This window comes from Bombina bombina, chromosome 9 (assembly GCF_027579735.1).
Source record: "Bombina bombina isolate aBomBom1 chromosome 9, aBomBom1.pri, whole genome shotgun sequence".
NCBI lineage: Eukaryota > Metazoa > Chordata > Amphibia > Anura > Bombinatoridae > Bombina > Bombina bombina.
In genome coordinates, this window is record NC_069507.1 from 209,412,060 (window position 1) to 209,433,347 (window position 21,288).

General features: G+C 39.8%; 1 protein-coding gene across 1 annotated transcript in view; it reads left to right on the forward strand.

Annotated features, from left to right (window-relative positions):
- Positions 1-21,288, forward strand: part of PPP2R2D (protein phosphatase 2 regulatory subunit Bdelta) — a 111,381-nt gene that overhangs the window by 56,511 nt on the left and 33,582 nt on the right. Inside the window, exons 6-8 of the mRNA XM_053692588.1 lie at positions 3,291-3,468; positions 5,228-5,392; positions 6,944-7,113. Of these exons, the coding sequence (XP_053548563.1) occupies positions 3,291-3,468; positions 5,228-5,392; positions 6,944-7,113 (513 nt within the window). The remainder of the gene's footprint in view (positions 1-3,290; positions 3,469-5,227; positions 5,393-6,943; positions 7,114-21,288) is intronic.

Consider the following 21,288-nt stretch of genomic DNA (forward strand, 5'->3'; position numbering starts at 1 on the left):
CGAGGAATTTCGGTAGCTCCGTACCTAGACGACATTCTGATACAAGCTTCAAGCTTTCAAACTGCCAAGTCTCATACAGAGTTAGTACTGGCATTTCTAAGGTCGCATGGATGGAAGGTGAACGAAAAGAAGAGTTCTCTCTTTCCACTCACAAGAGTTCCCTTCTTGGGGACTCTTATAGATTCTGTAGAAATGAAGATTTACCTGACAGAAGACAGGTTAACAAAGCTTCAAAATGCATGCCGTGTCCTTCATTCCATTCAACACCCGTCAGTAGCTCAATGCATGGAGGTGATCGGCTTAATGGTAGCGGCAATGGACATAGTACCCTTTGCACGCCTACATCTCAGACCGCTGCAATTGTGCATGCTAAGTCAGTGGAATGGGGATTACTCAGACTTGTCCCCTACTCTGAATCTGGATCAAGAGACCAGAAATTCTCTTCTATGGTGGCTTTCTCGGCCACATCTGTCCAGGGGGATGCCATTCAGCAGGCCGGACTGGACAGTTGTAACAACAGACGCCAGCCTACTAGGTTGGGGCGCTGTCTGGAATTCTCTGAAGGCTCAGGGACAATGGAATCAGGAGGAGAGTCTCCTACCAATAAACATTCTGGAATTGAGAGCAGTTCTCAATGCCCTTCTGGCTTGGCCCCAGTTAACAACTCGGGGGTTCATCAGGTTTCAGTCGGACAACATCACGACTGTAGCTTACATCAACCATCAGGGAGGGACAAGAAGCTCCCTAGCAATGATGGAAGTATCAAAGATAATTCGCTGGGCAGAGTCTCACTCTTGCCACCTGTCAGCAATCCACATCCCGGGAGTGGAGAACTGGGAGGCGGATTTCTTAAGTCGTCAGACTTTTCATCCGGGGGAGTGGGAACTTCATCCGGAGGTCTTTGCCCAAATACTTCGACGTTGGGGCAAACCAGAGATGGATCTCATGGCGTCTCGATAGAATGCCAAGCTTCCTCGTTACGAGTCCAGATCCAGGGATCCGGGAGCGGTTCTGATAGATGCTTTGACAGCACCTTGGACCTTCGGGATGGCTTATGTGTTTCCACCCTTCCCGATGCTTCCTCGATTGATTGCCAGAATCAAACAGGAGAGAGCATCAGTGATTCTAATAGCGCCTGCATGGCCACGCAGGACTTGGTATGCAGATCTAGTGGACATGTCATCCTGTCCACCTTGGTCTCTACCTCTGAAACATGACCTTCTGATCCAGGGTCCCTTCAAACATCAAAATCTAATTTCTCTGAAGCTGACTGCTTGGAAATTGAACGCTTGATTTTATCAAAACGTGGTTTTTGTGAGTCAGTTATTGATACCTTAATACAGGCTAGGAAGCCTGTTACTAGAAAGATTTACCATAAGATATGGCGCAAATACTTATATTGGTGCGAATCCAAGAGTTACTCATGGAGTAAGGTTAGGATTCCGAGGATATTGTCTTTTCTACAAGAAGGTTTAGAAAAGGGTTTATCCGCTAGTTCCTTAAAGGGACAGATTTCAGCTCTGTCCATTCTTTTACACAAACGTCTGTCAGAAGTTCCGGACGTTCAAGCTTTTTGTCAGGCTTTAGCTAGGATCAAGCCTGTGTTTAAAACTGTTGCTCCACCATGGAGTTTGAACTTAGTTCTTAATGTGTTACAGGGTGTTCCGTTTGAACCCCTTCATTCCATTGATATCAAGCTGTTATCTTGGAAAGTTCTATTTTTAATGGCGATTTCCTCGGCTCGAAGAGTCTCTGAGTTATCCGCTTTACATTGTGATTCTCCTTATCTGATTTTTCATTCAGACAAGGTAGTTCTGCGTACTAAACCTGGGTTCCTACCTAAGGTGGTCACTACCAGGAATATCAATCAAGAGATTGTGGTTCCATCTTTGTGTCCTAATCCTTCTTCGAAGAAGGAACGTCTGCTACACAATCTAGATGTAGTCCGTGCCCTGAAATTTTATCTACAGGCAACTAAGGATTTTCGACAAACGTCTTCCCTGTTTGTCGTTTATTCTGGTCAGAGGAGAGGTCAAAAAGCTTCGGCTACCTCTCTCTCTTTTTGGCTTCGTAGCATAATTCGGTTAGCCTATGAGACTGCTGGACAGCAGCCTCCTGAAAGAATTACAGCACATTCTACTAGAGCTGTGGCTTCCACTTGGGCCTTTAAGAATGAGGCTTCTGTTGAACAGATTTGCAAGGCTGCAACTTTGTCTTCTCTTCATACTTTTTCCAAATTTTTCAAATTTGATACTTTTGCTTCTTCGGAGGCTGTTTTTGGGAGAAAGGTTCTTCAGGCAGTGGTTCCTTCCGTATAAAGAGCCTGCCTGTCCCTCCCGTCATCTGTGTACTTTAGCTTTGGTATTGGTATCCCAGAAGTAATGATGACCCGTGGACTGACCACACTTAACAGGAGAAAACAAAATTTATGCTTACCTGATAAATTCCTTTCTCCTGTAGTGTGGTCAGTCCACGACCCGCCCTGTTTTTTATGGCAGGTAAAAAAAATTTGAATTATACTCCAGTCACCACTACACCCTTTGGCTTCTCCTTTCTCGTTGGTCCTTGGTCGAATGACTGGAGGTGACGTAGAGGGGAGGAGCTATATAGCAGCTCTGCTGGGTGAATCCTCTTGCACTTCCTGTTGGGGAGGAGTTAATATCCCAGAAGTAATGATGACCCGTGGACTGACCACACTACAGGAGAAAGGAATTTATCAGGTAAGCATAAATTTTGTTTTCTAACTTATTACCAAATTCCTTTAGATATGTGGAGAACCTCCATCCATGTTAGTTGCTCGAGTCCCAGGGAAGTTCTACCCAAGTCTCTGTAAAAAGTTTTAAAACTCCCCTTTTCTTTTTCTTGTCAAGGACACCGCCCTTGTTTTAATTTATGACGAGTTAGCCACACATAGCCAGCCTTGGCTCACAGTATCAGTCTCAAAGAGGAGGGGGAAGGAGGGGGGGTCCTAGATCACAGCATTCCTGAACACAGATATCACACAAAGAACAAGCAGTTCACATTAACCCCGCAATGCTGGGACCTCAATACCACCTCTGCTGGGTAGCCAATCCAGGTATCAACTACTCTACATGATTGTATCATGACATATGTTGTAAAGAATAAGTATTGGGTCTAGAGTGATTGTCAGTTTAATCAGCGGTTTGACTTCTTGATTTTGATATTTTATATTCTTTCACAATTCTCTGTACCTACAAATTGGTTTTTTGAAATAAACAAATTTTTCATGCCTACATTTTATCAGCTTGCAAATAAATTTCTCATTCTAGGTGCCAATTTTGAAACCTATGGACCTAATGGTTGAAGCAAGTCCACGAAGAATATTTGCTAATGCACATACATATCACATAAACTCCATTTCCGTAAATAGTGATCATCAAACATACCTCTCCGCAGATGACCTGAGAATTAATTTATGGCATTTAGAAATTACAGATAGAAGTTTTAGTATCCTTTTTTTCTTGCGTTGTAAGTTGGTGATTGATATTTGTAGTAATCGAATGTAAAACTGAATTAAGCAATAATAATAAACAAAATATTTACTTTTTTAATGTATAAAAGTCTATATTAGATATAAAAAATATTTTAGAATAACTTAGCAGGAGAATATTTGAGATGTAAAATCCTGGAAAAGGCTATAGAAGCATTTTTTTAATGCCTGGGTATTCGTTAATTCACAATAAGATAAAACAGGGAATTCAGTCTTATTCTCCACTTCCTGGGAGAAGGTGTCTTGCAAAAGGGTCATGGCAAGTGTGGAGTGCAAAAAAAAAAAATCCATAAATAGATAAGCGCTCAACCTGGGAAAGAACAATAGCATAATAGCTTGTTCTATGGCTAGTTACCACCCTAGAAGCAGCCTCTTTTTGCTCAACATGTGCCTTTCACAGAGATGAACTTTCCTGTAGCATATCAGTCTGATCCTGACTTCACAGTACAGTCCAGCCCCGAAATACCAGGCAATCCCTCTCTGAGTGAGAGAAACGGCAAAGCCCTAGACGTACGTTTCGGCCTAGTGTGGGCCTTGTCAGTGAGGTGCAGCCATATCCCGCTAGGCACACTGAACGGGTCTGCATCTGGATTCCCGCATCACACTTAGGGAGACTTCTTCTTGAATGGTAACTAGCCATAGAACTAGCGCTTATGCTATTGTTCGTTTTCAGGTTGAGCGCTTCTCTTTTTTTATTTATGCAAATTATGACACTTAGGGAAGTCTCCCTCCCTGGACTGTACTGTGAAGTCAGGATCAGACTGATATGCTTCAGGAAAGTTCTTTTCTGTGAAAGACACATTTTGAGCAAAAAGTGGCTGCTCCTTGGGTGGTAACTAGCCATGGAACAAGCTATTATGCTATTGTTCGTTCCCAGGTTGAGTGCTTCTCTCTTTTTATTTATAAAAAAAAAAAAAATCCAGTCTGCTGTATGTTAAAAGGACCATTATTTGAAAGATATATATCGGGGTCCAAAAAAAAAAAGAATCCTGATGTATATTTAACAATAAAGGTACTTTTAACTTATAGCAGGCTGTATTTAATTTTTTTTTTTTTTTTTTTGTGCTTGAATGGAATTGGCAACTCCTTTTTATACGCTCCCTGCACACCTGTGAGTGCTGTCAGAAGTTTCTTGAATTTGTCACTGTTAATGTGTCTACTTATATGGAAAATAATGAACAAGAATTGTACTAATAGGACGTCAACTTTTAAAACCCATTGTTCTTTAAAAAAAAAAAAAATGTACACCAAAACCTCATACTAACTAGTGGAGGAAGCATCAAGCTGGAATGATCAAGTGATAGTCAAGACCTCCTTATAAAGGAGATTCAGTTGTGATCTATAGAGAGCTATTCTCTCAAATAATTCTCATAATTTCTGTCCTTATGAATGACTTTTGTGCATGTGTGCCCTGTTTCAAAATAAAGTTAAACAGCTTTAACTTCGGAGGTTTTCATGGCAAAAAAAAAACGTACATAAGTGGTCTTTCAAATGCATCTGTTTTTGTGTTTGTATGTTTTGAGATTAAGAAAAAATGAATCCGGTGTATATATTCCCTTTATGTACAGCCATATTTCTTAAGACATTCGAAGAGTAGGAAATATGCATTTCACTCTTTATTAGGGGTTTCACATTGACTTTGTCTGTTTTTAGCACACCAGCGTTATTTGTGATTTTATTTACTGAAGGTTTATTGCCTTAACAATATTGTTTTAGACATTGTAGATATTAAGCCTGCTAACATGGAAGAATTGACTGAAGTTATCACAGCTGCCGAATTCCATCCTCATCAATGTAATGTGTTTGTGTACAGCAGTAGCAAAGGAACTATTAGGCTCTGTGACATGCGCGATTCTGCGCTCTGTGATAGGCATTCAAAATGTAAGCAAAATCTTTTTTTCATTTTGCATGTGAAACTATTTAAGAAATATATTAATGTGCAAAGTAACTTGTATAATATTAAAGTGAAAGTAAAGTAAAAAATAAACTTCCCTGGTTCAAATAGAGCATAATTAATAATTTGGAAACTTCTTTAAATTTACTTTGTTTTTTTGGAAACATTTGTTGAGTGTAACTAGATAGGCTGTGGAGCAGCACTGCAGGGCGTTAGATGATTGGTGGCTGCATTTGCATGCCTCGTGTACTTGGCTGACTGTTCAACAAAGAGTACAAAAGAATAAAGCAAATCAAATTTCATAATGGTAGTAAATCTGAAAGTTGTTGCAAAATTAGATTCATATAGTGCATACACGATTTTTAATGTACTGTGCTTTTACTGTTCATTTCAGTAGTAGTGTTGGTAGTATTGTAGTAGTTCTAAGACTTTAGCAAATAAGTTTGTACCAAGTTGTTTGTTTGCTCATCTGTTTAGTTCAGTACGTATTTAGGTTAAAGGGACACTAAACCCCAATTTTTCTTTCATGATTCAGATAGAGCATGCAATTTTAAGCAACTTTCTAATTTACTCCTATTATCAATTTTTCTTCGTACTCTTGCTATCTTTATTTAAAAAAAAAAGGAATGTGATGCATAAGAGTCGGCCCATTTTTGGTTGAGAACCTGGGTTATGCTTGCTTTATTGATGGGTAAATGTAAGCCTCCAATAAGCAATTACTATCCATGGTGCTGAACCTAAAATGTGCTGGCTGCTAAGGTTTACATTCCGTCTTTTAAAATAAAGATAGCAAGAGAACAAAGAAATTGATAATAGGAGTAAATTAGAAAGTTGCTTAAAATTTCATGCTCTATCTGAATCATGAAAGAAAAAAATTGGGTTCAGTGTCCCTTTAAGATAAAATATAGATGTTGATGATTTCAAAAAATAAAATCGGTTTTAAACCAGGTTTATTTCTTTCCTATGACATGGAGAGTCCACAACGTCATTCCAATTACTAGTGGGATATTCAACTCCTGGCAACCAGGAGGACCTCCTGCGGGCCTGTAGTTTAATTCCCACTAGTAATTGGAATGAAATCGTGGACTCTCCATGCCGTAAGAAAGCATAAATTTTGTTATATCAAGTAGAAGTGTGAGTATTATGTAATGTGGCCTGCAGCAAATCTCACGACTTTTGTAACTGGTCCTACATATAAAATTTTATTGGTGTCACTGCGCTATGTCACACACTTTTATGGAAATGTCCTTTCAACAAATTATAAGTAAACAGAAGGCATAATCAGTTCTAATGATTATAGTTTAGGTTATTTCTTTGGCACAAACATCCATGGCTGCAGATTGTATGATTATCGTAGTTATTTGAAAACACTGTGTATAAGATATACTGTAGCTGGGTACTTAATTCAAAAAGCATTAAAAGAAATCAAATAGATTGTATACTAGGAGGCATCTTCCATAGTATCTCATGTTTTCTAGGTTATTTCTTTGTCCGTTTCTGGAGTTCAAAATTTAAAGCTTTATCTGTGTTTTTTCCAGTTTTTGAAGAACCTGAAGATCCGAGCAGTAGGTCATTTTTCTCAGAAATCATCTCCTCAATATCTGATGTCAAGTTCAGTCATAGTGGTCGCTACATGATGACAAGAGACTACCTATCTGTAAAAGTATGGGATCTCAATATGGAAAATAGACCAGTAGAAACATATCAGGTATTAATTTCTTAAAGCTTATTTTAATTTACATTTTTCTTTTATGTAAGTGGCAAGAGTCCATGAGCTAGTGATGTATGGGATATACATTCCTACCAGGAGGGTGCAAAGTTTCCCAAACCTCACAATGCATATAAATACACCTCCCACCATACACATACTTCAGTTTTACAAACTTTGCCTCCCTGTGGAGGTGGTAAAGCAAGATGTGCTTGATTTTCTAATGTGAAAGGCGCTTCTAAGCATTTTGAAGCCCAATTCCTCAAGGAGTACAGTGTTTGTCAGAGGGATGTGAAGGGAGTATTGCCTGTTGATTAAGTGGTTTCACCCATGGGAAATCCTTTCAAAGGCTCTCTGTAATCGGTCGTAGGGATTCATTCCTTACCTCCCTTTTAAGGTCGACGTTATACTCCTATACCATTACCTCAGCAGACAGCTAAACCAGTACTGAAAAACATCAGCAATGTGGATGGGTGTCTTCCGGTAAGTATGTATTATTATTTTAAGACACTCTTAGCTATGTTTGGCACTTTTTTATTTATAAAGTTTTAAATATATGTATTTGCTTATATTTGCCAAGAGTCAGGTCTATGTATATTTCCCTTTTCTGCAGACTATCAGTTTCAGTATTGAATTTATATTTGGGAAGATTATTTCTTCTGTTATGTGTGATCAGTCCACGGGTCATCATTACTTCTGGGATATAACTCCTCCCCAACAGGAAATGCAAGAGGATTCACCCAGCAGAGCTGCATATAGCTCCTCCCCTCTACGTCAGTCCCAGTCATTCTCTTGCACCCAACGACTAGATAGGATGTGTGAGAGGACTATGGTGATTATACTTAGTTTTTATGACTTCAATCAAAAGTTTGTTATTTTAAAATAGCACCGGAGCGTGTTATTACTTCTCTGGCAGAGTTTGAGGAAGAATCTGACAGAGATTTTTTACTATGATTTTAACCGGAGTCGTTAAGATCATATTGCTGTTCTCGACCATCTGAGGGAGGTAAAGGCTTCAGATCAGGGGACAGCGGGCAGATGAATCTGCATTGAGGTATGTGGCAGTTTTTATTTTCTGAATGGAATTGATGAGAAAAGCCTGCCATACCGTTAAAATGACATGTATGTATACACTTCAGTATTCTGGGGATGGTATTTCACCGGAACTACTGTGTTAAAGGTCACTAATCCTTTTAATAACTATTCTCATGTTAAACGTTTTTGCTGGAATGTAGAATCGTTTACATTGCTGAGGTACTGTGTGAATAAATATTTGGGCATTATTTTCCACTTGGCAGTTTTTTGCTTTAATTGTGACAGTTTCGTTTCTCTTCACTGCTGTGTGGGAGAGGGAGGGGCCGTTTTTGGCGCTCTTTGCTACGCATCAAAAAATTCCAGTCAGCTACTTTTATATTTCCTGCATGATCCGGTTCATCTCTGACAGATCTCAGGGGTCTTCAAACTTCTTTGAAGGGAGGTAAATTCTCTCAGCAGAGCTGTGAGAATTCTTATAGTGACTGTGAATAAAAAAAACGTTGTTTTGTTTTCTTATGTACAAATTTAATTAGTGTTGTTTTTTACTAATGGGAACAAACCTTTGCTAAAAGTTGTGTTGTTTTAAAGTTTGATGCTATAACTGTTTTTCAGTTCATTATTTCAACTGTCATTTAATCGTTAGTACCTCTTTGAGGCACAGTGCGTTTTTTTGCTAAAAAAGATTATAACCAAGTTGTAAGTTTTTTTGCTAGTGTGTTAAACATGTCTGACTCAGAGGAAGATATCTGTGTCATTTGTTCCAATGCCAAGGTGGAGCCCAATAGAAATTTATGTACTAACTGTATTGATGCTACTTTAAATAAAAGTCAATCTGTACAATGTGAACAAATTTCACCAAACAGCGAGGGGAGAGTTATGCCGACTAACTCGCCTCACGCGACAGTACCTGCATCTCCCGCCCGGGAGGTGCGTGATATTTTGGCGCCTAGTACATCTGGGCGGCCATTACAGATAACATTACAAGATATGGCTACTGTTATGACTGAAGTTTTGTCTAAATTACCAGAACTAAGAGGCAAGCGTGATCACTCTGGGGTGAGAACAGAGTGCGCTGACAATGCTAGGGCCATGTCTGATACTGCGTCACAGCTCGCAGAGCATGAGGACGGAGAGCTTCATTCTGTGGGTGACGGTTCTGATCCAAACAGATTGGACTCAGATATTTCAAATTTTAAATTTAAATTGGAGAACCTCCGTGTACTACTAGGGGAGGTCTTAGCAGCTCTCAACGATTGTAACACCGTTGCAATACCAGAGAAACTGTGTAGGTTGGATAAATACTTTGCGGTACCGGCGAGTACTGACGTTTTTCCTATACCTAAGAGACTAACTGAAATTGTTACTAAGGAGTGGGATAGACCCGGTGTGCCGTTCTCACCCCCTCCAATATTTAGAAAGATGTTTCCAATAGACGCCACCACTCGGGACTTATGGCAAACGGTCCCCAAGGTGGAGGGAGCAGTTTCTACTTTAGCTAAGCGTACCACTATCCCGGTGGAGGATAGCTGTGCTTTCTCAGATCCAATGGATAAAAAATTAGAGGGTTACCTTAAGAAAATGTTTGTTCAACAAGGTTTTATATTACAACCCCTTGCATGTATCGCGCCGATTACGGCTGCGGCAGCATTTTGGATTGAGTCGCTTGAAGAGAACCTTAGTTCCTCTACGCTAGACGACATTACGGACAGGCTTAGAGTCCTTAAACTAGCTAATTCTTTCATTTCGGAGGCCGTAGTACATTTAACCAAACTTACGGCTAAGAACTCAGGATTCGCCATACAGGCACGCAGGGCACTGTGGCTAAAATCCTGGTCAGCTGATGTTACTTCTAAGTCCAAATTACTTAATATACCTTTCAAGGGGCAGTCCTTATTCGGGCCCGGTTTGAAAGAAATTATCGCTGACATTACGGGAGGTAAGGGCCACGCCCTACCTCAAGACAAGGCCAAAGCTAAGGCTAGACAGTCTAATTTTCGTCCCTTTCGGAATTTCAAGACAGGAGCAGCATCAACCTCCACTGCACCAAAACAGGAAGGAGCTGTTGCTCGTTACAGGCAAGGCTGGAAGCCTAACCAGTCCTGGAACAAAAACAAGCAGGCCAGGAAACCTGCTGCTGCCCCAAAGACAGCATGAACCGAGAGCCCCCGATCCGGGACCGGATCTAGTAGGGGGCAGACTCTCTCTCTTCGCCCAGGCCTGGGCAAGAGATGTTCAGGATCCCTGGGCACTAGAGATCATATCTCAGGGATACCTTCTAGACTTCAAATTATCTCCCCCAAGAGGGAGATTTCATCTGTCAAGTTTGTCAACAAACCAGATAAAGAAAGAAGCGTTTCTACGCTGCGTACAAGATCTGTTAACAATGGGAGTGATCCATCCGGTTCCGTGGTCGGAACAAGGACAAGGGTTCTACTCAAACCTGTTTGTGGTTCCCAAAAAAGAGGGAACTTTCAGGCCAATCTTAGATTTAAAGACTCTAAACAAATTCCTAAGAGTTCCATCGTTCAAAATGGAAACTATTCGGACAATCTTACCCATGATCCAAGAGGGTCAGTACATGACCACAGTGGATTTAAAGGATGCTTACCTTCACATACCGATCCACAAAGATCATCACCGGTATCTAAGGTTTGCCTTCTTAGACAGGCACTACCAGTTTGTAGCTCTTCCATTCGGATTGGCTACGGCTCCAAGAATCTTCACAAAGGTTCTGGGTGCCCTTCTAGCGGTACTAAGACCGCGAGGGATTTCGGTAGCTCCGTACCTAGACGACATTCTAATTCAAGCTTCAAGCTTTCAAACTGCCAAGTCTCATACAGAGTTAGTTCTGGCATTTCTAAGGTCGCATGGATGGAAAGTGAACGAAAAGAAGAGTTCTCTCTTTCCTCTCACAAGAGTTCCATTCTTGGGGACTCTTATAGATTCTGTAGAAATGAAGATTTACCTGACAGAAGACAGGTTAACAAAACTTCAAAATGCATGCCGCGTCCTTCATTCCATTCAACACCCGTCAGTAGCTCAATGCATGGAGGTGATCGGCTTAATGGTAGCGGCAATGGACATAGTACCTTTTGCACGCCTACACCTCAGACCGCTGCAATTATGCATGCTAAGTCAGTGGAATGGGGATTACTCAGATTTGTCCCCTACTCTGAATCTGAATCAAGAGACCAGAAATTCTCTTCTATGGTGGCTTTATCGGCCACACCTGTCCAGGGGGATGCCATTCAGCAGGCCAGACTGGACAATTGTAACAACAGACGCCAGCCTACTAGGTTGGGGCGCTGTCTGGAATTCTCTGAAGGCTCAGGGACTATGGAATCAGGAGGAGAGTCTCCTACCAATAAACATTCTGGAATTGAGAGCAGTTCTCAATGCCCTTCTGGCTTGGCCCCAGTTAACAACTCGGGGGTTCATCAGGTTTCAGTCGGACAACATCACGACTGTAGCTTACATCAACCATCAGGGAGGGACAAGAAGCTCCCTAGCAATGATGGAAGTATCAAAGATAATTCGCTGGGCAGAGTCTCACTCTTGCCACCTGTCAGCAATCCACATCCCGGGAGTGGAGAACTGGGAGGCGGATTTCTTGAGTCGCCAGACTTTTCATCCGGGGGAGTGGGAACTTCATCCGGAGGTCTTTGCCCAAATACTTCGACGTTGGGGCAAACCAGAGATAGATCTCATGGCGTCTCGCCAGAACGCCAAACTTCCTCGCTACGGGTCCAGATCCAGGGATCCAGGAGCAGTTCTGATAGATGCTTTGACAGCACCTTGGAACTTCAGGATGGCTTATGTGTTTCCACCCTTCCCGCTGCTTCCTCGATTGATTGCCAAAATCAAACAGGAGAGAGCATCAGTAATTCTAATAGCACCTGCTTGGCCACGCAGGACTTGGTATGCAGATCTAGTGGACATGTCATCCTGTCCGCCTTGGTCTCTACCTCTAAGACAGGACCTTCTGATACAGGGTCCATTCAAACATCAAAATCTAACTTCTCTGAAGCTGACTGCTTGGAAATTGAACGCTTGATTTTATCAAAACGTGGTTTTTCTGAGTCGGTTATTGATACCTTGATTCAGGCTAGGAAGCCTGTTACCAGAAGGATTTACCATAAAATATGGCGGAAATACCTATACTGGTGCGAATCCAAAGGTTACTCCTGGAGTAAGGTTAGGATCGCTAGGATATTGTCTTTTCTACAAGAAGGTTTAGAAAAGGGTTTATCAGCTAGTTCATTAAAGGGACAGATTTCAGCTCTGTCCATCTTGTTACACAGACGTCTGTCAGAAAATCCAGACGTCCAGTCCTTTTGTCAGGCTTTAGCTAGGATCAAGCCTGTGTTTAAAGCTGTTGCTCCACCATGGAGTTTAAACTTAGTTCTTAACGTTTTACAGGGTGTTCCGTTTGAACCCCTTCATTCCATTGATATAAAAATGTTATCTTGGAAAGTTCTGTTTTTAATGGCTATTTCCTCGGCTCGAAGAGTCTCTGAGTTATCAGCCTTACATTGTGATTCCCCTTATCTGATTTTTCACTCAGACAAGGTAGTTCTGCGTACTAAACCTGGGTTCTTACCTAAGGTAGTCACTAACAGGAACATCAATCAAGAGATTGTTGTCCCATCCTTGTGTCCAAATCCTTCTTCAAAGAAGGAACGTCTTTTACACAATCTGGATGTAGTTCGTGCCCTCAAATTCTACTTGCAGGCAACTAAAGATTTTCGCCAAACTTCTTCCTTGTTTGTCGTTTACTCTGGACAGAGGAGAGGTCAAAAAGCTTCTGCTACCTCTCTCTCTTTTTGGCTTCGTAGCATAATACGTTTAGCCTATGAGACTGCTGGACAGCAGCCTCCTGAAAGAATTACAGCTCACTCCACTAGAGCTGTGGCTTCCACTTGGGCCTTTAAGAATGAGGCCTCTGTTGAACAGATTTGCAAGGCTGCAACTTGGTCTTCGCTTCATACTTTTTCCAAATTTTACAAATTTGACACTTTTGCTTCTTCGGAGGCTATTTTTGGGAGAAAGGTTCTTCAGGCAGTGGTTCCTTCTGTATAATGAGCCTGCCTATCCCTCCCGTCATCCGTGTACTTTTGCTTTGGTATTGGTATCCCAGAAGTAATGATGACCCGTGGACTGATCACACATAACAGAAGAAAACATAATTTATGCTTACCTGATAAATTCCTTTCTTCTGTTGTGTGATCAGTCCACGGCCCGCCCTGTTTTAAGGCAGGTAAATATCTTTTAAATTATACTCCAGTCACCACTTCACCCTTGGTTACTCCTTTCTCGTTGATTCTTGGTCGAATGACTGGGACTGACGTAGAGGGGAGGAGCTATATGCAGCTCTGCTGGGTGAATCCTCTTGCATTTCCTGTTGGGGAGGAGTTATATCCCAGAAGTAATGATGACCCGTGGACTGATCACACAACAGAAGAAAGGAATTTATCAGGTAAGCATAAATTATGTTTTTTTTATTTTTCTCTTACCTGGGGTTTCAGATTTTTTTCAATTTGGCTTTTTCCAATTTTTTGCGGGCAAACTAGGCTCGCGGGGAAGCAAAATGCAGTTTTTTATGGCGTCATTCTTGGCGCAGAATTTTTTGGCACGCAAGTGCATCTAAGGTGACGTAAGTTTTGTAATTTCCTGCGTCTTTGACGCGCGTTTAGGCGTAGAGCTGCGTCATTTCCTGATGTTAAAGGGACATGAAACCCATTTTTTTTCATGATTCAGATAGAAAATACAATTTTAAATGACTTTCTAATTTACTTTTGTTATCTAATTTGTTTCATTCTCTTGTTTTTATTCTCTTTACTCCTTACCCTAAGGCCTCTGGTTCCAATTGGAAACCATCCTCAAATTGGAATAAAACCAAGCCTTATAAAAGACCAAATCCAGCCCCCAAGACTGCATGAAGGTGCGGCCCTCAATCCAATTCAGCTGGTGGGGGGTAGATTGAAATTGTTTCAGGAAATTTGGTCAGGTTCTGTTAAGAATCGGTGGATTCAGAATATTGTGTCTCTAGGGTATCAAATAGGATTCAGAATAAGGCCTCCTGTGAGAAGATTCTTTCTCATATTCCAACAAATGCTGTGAAAGCTTAGGCTTTTCTGAAATGTGTTTCGGAACTAGAGCTTTCAGGACTGTTCCGGTTCCTCTACAGGAACAGGGTTTGGGGTTTTATTCAAATCTATTCATTGTTCCAAAGAAAGAGAATTCTTTCAGACTAATTCTGGATCTGAAACTTAAATCGTTTTGTAAGAGTCCCAACTTTCAAGATGGTGACTATAAGGACTCCTCTGCCTTTTGTTCAGCAAGGGCATTTTATGTCCACAATAGACTTACAGGATGCTTTTCTTCATTTTCCAATTCATCTAGACCACTATCGGTTTCTGAGATTCTCTTTTCTAGACGAGCATAACCAGTTTGTCGCTCTTCCATTTAGCCTAGCGACAGCTCCAAGAATCTTTTTAAAGGTTCTCGGTACCCTTCTATCTGTATTCAAAGAGAAGGGTATTGTGGTGTTTCCTTATTTGGACGATATATTGGTACTAACTTACTATTTTCATTTAGCAGAATCTCACACGATACAACTAGTGTCATTTCTTCAAAGGCATGGTTGGAGGATCAATTTACAAAAGTTTCTTGATTCCTCAAACAAAGGTCACCTTTTTAGGTTTCCAGAATAGATTCAGTGTCCATGACTGTCTTTAACAGACAAGAGGCGAATTAAATTGGTTTTAGCTTGTCTAAACCTTCAGTCTCGATCATTCCCTTCAGTGACTATGTGCATGGAAGTTTTAGGTCATATGACTGCAGCATCGGACGCGATCCCCTTTGCTCGTTTTGATATGAGACCTCTGCATCTTTGCATGCTGAATCAATGCCGGGATTATACTCGGGTATCACAGTTGATAAACTTAAATACCAACATTCAACTCTCTGTCTTGGTGGTTAGACCATCATCGAATTATTCAAGGTGCCTCTTTTGTTTGCCCTTCCTGGACTGATCTCAACAGGTGCAAGTCTTTCAGATTGGGGAGCTGCCTGCCTCTGACAGCACAAGGGGTTTGGAAACCTCAAAAGGCGAAGTTACCAATCAACATTTTAGAACTCTGTGCTATCTTCAGAGCTCTTCAGGCTTGGCCTCTAAATAGAGAACTTTTAATTCGATTTCAGACAGACAATATCACAACTGTGGCATATGTCAATCATCAGGGAGGGACTTGCAGTTCCTTAGCAATGAAGGAAGTATCTCAAATACTTTCTTGGGTAGAGTCCAATTCTTGTCTAAATTCTGCAAATCATATTCCAGGTGTAGACAATTGGGAAGCGGATTATCTAAGTCGTCAGACTTTGCATCTAGGGGAGTGGTCTCTCTATCTGGATGTGTTTCATCAAATTGTTCAGATGTGGGGTCTTCCAGAAATAGATCTGATGGCCTCTCGTTTGAACAAGAAACTTCCAGATATCTTTCCAGATCCAAGGATCCTCAGGCAGAGATGGTGGATGCTTTGGCAGTTCCTTGGTTTTACCAACCTGCTTACATTTTTCCACCTTTAGTTCTTCTCCCAATGGTGATCTCCAAGATCATATTGGAACAATCTCATGTGTTTGATAGCACCTGCATGGCCTCACAGATTTTGGTATGCAGATCTTGTCCTGATGTCCAGTTGCCAGACTTGGCCGCTTCCTTTAAGGCCAGACCTTCTGTCTCAAGGGCTGTTTTTTCATCATGATCTCAAATCTCTAAATTTGAAGGTATGTAAATTGAACCCTTAGTTCTTAGTCGTAGAGGTTTCTCTGACTCAATAATTGACACTGTTACAGGCTCGTAAGTCTGTTTTGAGGAAGATTTATTATCTGGTTTGGAAAAAAAAAATGTCATGGTACTCCTTTCATAATTTTTCTTGGCATTTTTTTAGAATTCCTCAGCTTTCTTCAGGATGGTTTGGATAAGGGTTTGTCTGCAAATACTTTGAAGGGACAAATCTCTGCTCTAAAAAGATTAAGCTTCCTGATATTCACTGTTTTGTTCAGGCTTTGGTTCGTATCAAACTTGTTATTAAGTCTATTTCTCCTCCTCCTTTTGAGCCTAGGCATTCTTTGGATATGAAACTACTTTCTTGGAAAGTGTTATTTCTTTTGGCTATCTCTTCTGCTAGAAGCGTTTGAGTTGGCTCTCTTGTGAGTTTTCTTAACTGATATTTCATCACGATAAAGCGGTTTTACGGACTTAATTTAAATTTTTAAGAATGGAGCTACAGTTGATCAGATTTGCAAAGTAGCAACTTGGTCTTCTTTGCATACATTTACTAAATTTTACTATTTTGATGTAATTGCTTCTTCAGAAGCAGTCTTTGGTAGAAAAGTTCTTCAGGCAGCTGTCTCGGTTTGATTCCTTTTTGCCTATGATTTGAGTTTTTTGAAATATAAGAAAACTTATTATTTGGATTTAATTTTTTCAGCGGAAGTAGCTGTTATTTTATCCCTCCCTCTCTAGTGGATTTTCACATCTTGGGTATTGTATCTCATACGTCACTAGCTCATGGACTCTTGCCACTTACATGAAAGAGAACCTAATTTATGTAAGAACTTACCTGATAAATTATTTTCTTTCATAGTGGCAAGAGTCCGAGACCCACCCTATTTTTTGGTGGTTATGATTTTTTATTTTGTGTAAAAGCACATTATTTTTTCCAGTTCCTCATTTTTTATATATGTGGGGGTGGGGGCTTTTACTCCTTTTTACACCTCACTACTTGGCTATACTTTAAAACTGAAGTATGTGTGTGGTGGGAGTTGTATTTATAGGCATTTTGAGGTTTGGGAAACTTTGCACCCTCCTGGTAGGAATGTATATCCCATATGTCACTAGCTCATGGACTCTTGCCATTATGAAAGAAATTAATTTATCAGGTAAGTTCTTACATTGTTTTTTAATGGCTTAAGATTGTATTTTACTTTAGCATATTTTCCTCTTCCATAGTTTGAACTATGAGTAATTAGGTGCTAGTAGTTGGTATTCTCAGCTCATCATGCAAGTGTTATTAGGCTAATTTACCTACTATTAAATCAGTTAATCATTGGAAGCGCATAGCATGCTCATTACTGGTTGTCTCGTCTAAATAAAATATGCTGTAGATTTCAATGTTTTTATTTTCCACATATTGAACTTGGTTACATATAGCTAGATAGCAGACAAATTTTTTTTTTTTTATATAGTTTGCATTGTAAAGTGATGAAGGTAATCCTTTATGTAGTCAGAAAATTGTATCTTGGCTTTCCTAGAAAATACTTACAGGTTTGACCCTGAATCTAAGGGGAGAATGAGCACCACTCACCACTTTTACTACCTTTTAAAGATAGATTCTCTCACAGGCTTCCTACATTGTAGGTCTCTATTACAGAATGGGCAGGATTGTTAAGTTTACCTATCTACCAGACACGATGAAGGTTTTCCTAGTGGGTTGTTGCTTACAGATACTAGAAACGTTTGCTTGGTCCTTGCATTCTTTATTCTAGAACCAGCTGTTCCCTCTAGAAGGTTTGCACGTACTAGTTTTCTCACCTTTGTATTCCCTTATGGGCACTACCATCTTCCCAAGGGTCACTTTGTAGTTTTACATGGTGGTGCATCACAGTCACTCACCCAGCATGCTGCCTGAGCCCATGATCACTAATGTTTTGCAAAATAATTGTGTACTTTGTAATAATCCTGCTTGAGATGATAACATCTAAGCACTAGAAGTATTTGACATCTTTTTGGGGGACATTTTGCTCAGACTTGCATGCTGATGGGAATTTTGAGACTAACCTTGTCCTGTTTTTCATAATGAAGATTTTAGATCAGACTGTGAATCCTTGGATTTTGATACACCTTTCTTTTAATCCATCTGCTATTCTAAAAACTATTAGAGACTTGAATGTTGTGCATGCACATATTAATATTACCAAATTTGCCATTAATGCTGCATTTTTTTTTTTTATAAAAAGGTGCTATCTCACTATTTTTCATCCATTTCTGTCTTTTTGTTCAGTTACTAAAGCTACTGAGCAGTAGATTACTGCATTTGAAAGTACCATTTCTTCTAATCTGTAAGATGTGCCAAGCTTTGTTCTATTTCAAGTGTCGGGTTACGTCCTTTTGGCTCGATGCTATGCATCAATTATTGAAGCCGAATGCCAAGAATTTGGTGGCTACAAATCCTATAAGATATGAAGATATGCCCTATGGCTTCAACATTGAGAAGCAGATTCCATTTCTATTGTAAATCTGCTTAGATTGCCATTTAAGCTGTCTGTTTTAGAAAACTGCATAATCTAATTCCAATTTTAAATCTAAAAAGTCAGCTTCCAGCAGAAGTTTCTAAAGAAATATTTTATTGTTGAAAAACTGTGTGTGCAAGTAAAAGTTACAGGCTTCTGTACGTTCAAGCCTTCATCACCACATTGTAAATCGCACTGATGGTGTGAATGCCCGGATGTTGTGTAGCATGATTATCTGGTGTGTATAGGTACAGTTAATTACAGAACAATGTATAGTAGACGTCATTAGACATAATTTTAAGAATTTACCAACTAAAACTAAAAATAGGCACATGTAAACTTCCAATACATACATTGACAGGGTTAAAGAGGATATATTCTATTGTTGCAGCACAGAAGGGGGTTTCTCTTTTGTTTAAAAAAAGATTAGTTTTAGACCTGCTCTCTCTCATAAAATAATTGGGTAATAAAAAAGTTTTTTAAGTTTCTTGGTTCTTGAAGTCAATAATCCAATCTATGTATGCACGTCTGGTTTCTGTTTATCTTATCATTGCTACCTACCATGTTTCAGTGTATAAGAGCTAAATGCAGCACATGGGATTTGCTCTTTCTGCAACAAGGACAATCTACAAGTCATTGCAGGAATCCAAAAAAGGGATTTTGGAGGGATTTTTGTTCTCAAATACCTAAATGATATTCTGCTTCTGGCCAATTAACAAGCTTATGTATAGACCCAGCAATTAATATAAATTATTTAGTCACTTGGTTGCTTATAAAACAGTTGATTGTACCCAAGAAGACCGTTACCTTACTTGGGGGGTCCAGTATCAGAAAAGGCAGTCTCCAGTTATAGGAGATTCAGATTATAGCATCCTATCTGACCAGCCTACTGCAGTACAAGTTTCTCATGACAAGAACCTGGATAAGGATGTTTAGAAACTTGACATCTACAAACCATGTAGTTCTATTGGAAAGATGGCAGATGCATCAGTTTCAACAAATCTTCCTGAAGAAATGTTACTAGAAGGGCAGTATTGTACCAGAGAATGCCATTTCCTTCTCATCTGAAACATCTACATACTGAAAGAGAAGCAAGCTGCCAGGAATGAACAACTCAGTGACTTGTTCTATGGCCTGGTTACCACCTTAGAAGTAGGTTATTTAGCCCAATTATTCTTTTCACAGAGGAAAACTTTCCTGAAGTATATCAGGAACCCCAGGCGATTGTTTCCGGCCTCCTTTAAAACATCTATCGTCTGTAATCGTGTCTTGGCCACAGGCTCTTTTTTTCAAACCCCTTTTGGGTTCGGGTAAAAACAGATTCCAGCAAATGAGAAGCAACTTGTTAGTAGCAATAAGTACACAGATGGAGTGCGTAGTCATACATGTTGCCTTCAAATGTTTAGGAAGTAAGAGCAATAACTGGTCCTGATGATCCACTTTTTAAGATTCCCTATAACGGAGGTAGACATTCATGGAAAGCAGGCTAGAGATGTCTGTGTTTAGACGTCACTCCATTTTGTGTTTTGGTGCAGAATATGTGAAACTTTTGAACAGTTAGGTGGATGAGGGCGACTGTAGCCAAGGATACCATATTTTAAGTTGCTCAGACAACTTGCAATAGGAGCACCCTGGTTGATTTCCAATATCATTAGCTAGATATTTTATCTCTGATAATTGAAACCTTGCTTTAAGCAAGGAAGTAAACTGCTTCCTAACTTTTACTATAAAGCCTGGATATATATTTGTTGTGCGATTCTGCATAAGATGTAAAACGTCTGCATGATGGCTTTCACAAGGTTATCCTAGTTGTGCTCAGGAGTGCACGTGTTTTTAGCCATCTGGCGGCAGTGTTTGCGACAATTTTTTTATAGCAATGTTATGCATAGTTACAAACACAAAGACATGTTTGCGCTCCTATTAGACTACCTAGGTTTACTGTTCAGCACAGTATACCAAGAGAACAAAGCACATTTTTTAAAGTTGGTTAAAGGAACACTCAGGTCAAAATTAAACTTATGATTCAGAAAGAGCATGACGTTTTAAGTCTCCAATTTACCTCAAATATAAAAAAAATGTTCTTAGATCCACACTTTCTGAGGAACAAGATCCTACTGAGCATGTGCACAAGCTCAATGGGTATACATATACTAGTCTGTGATTGGTTGTCGGTCACATGATACAAGGAGGTGGAAAATGTGAGGAAAAAATAAATTTGAAAAAAATCTACTGCTTATTTAAAATTCAGTGGGTGTTAAATAATTCTTTATTTAGTATGCACTTGTTAATTATGCAATTCTACTGCATTGAGTGGTCCTTTAAAATTGCATGCTATATCTGAATTATGAACATTTCATTTAGACTTTACTGTACCTTTTACCCAAGTTTTTTTTACCCAATGTTATTACAGATCCCCATACATTTCAGCAATCACTTATCCCAAATTAGTGTTACCATGAGAATTGGCCTTATTCCACTAATTTTAATACGCGAGTGCTGTAATGAGGCCGATTTTAGAATTTCCTCATTTTTCTTATTTACAAATTAAGATGTCAGCCTCAGCAAAGTTTGGTAAAATATAGTGGATTCTATTTTGTCACAATACAAATACTTTGATTTCTCCATTCAGTATTTCTCTTGTACGTTTCCCCATCCTGTTTTTTGCTTTGCTTTTCAATCACTTCACACAAAAACTAAATCCATATTAACATTGTAAGGCAATGGTGTGTTATAATACTTCACTCAGTTTTGTCAAAAGGAGTGTTAGAAACTACTAGTTACAACTACTTCCGTTTCATACTAACACGCATAAGTGCTTCTCACACCCAAATCTATGGAGCTAATGGC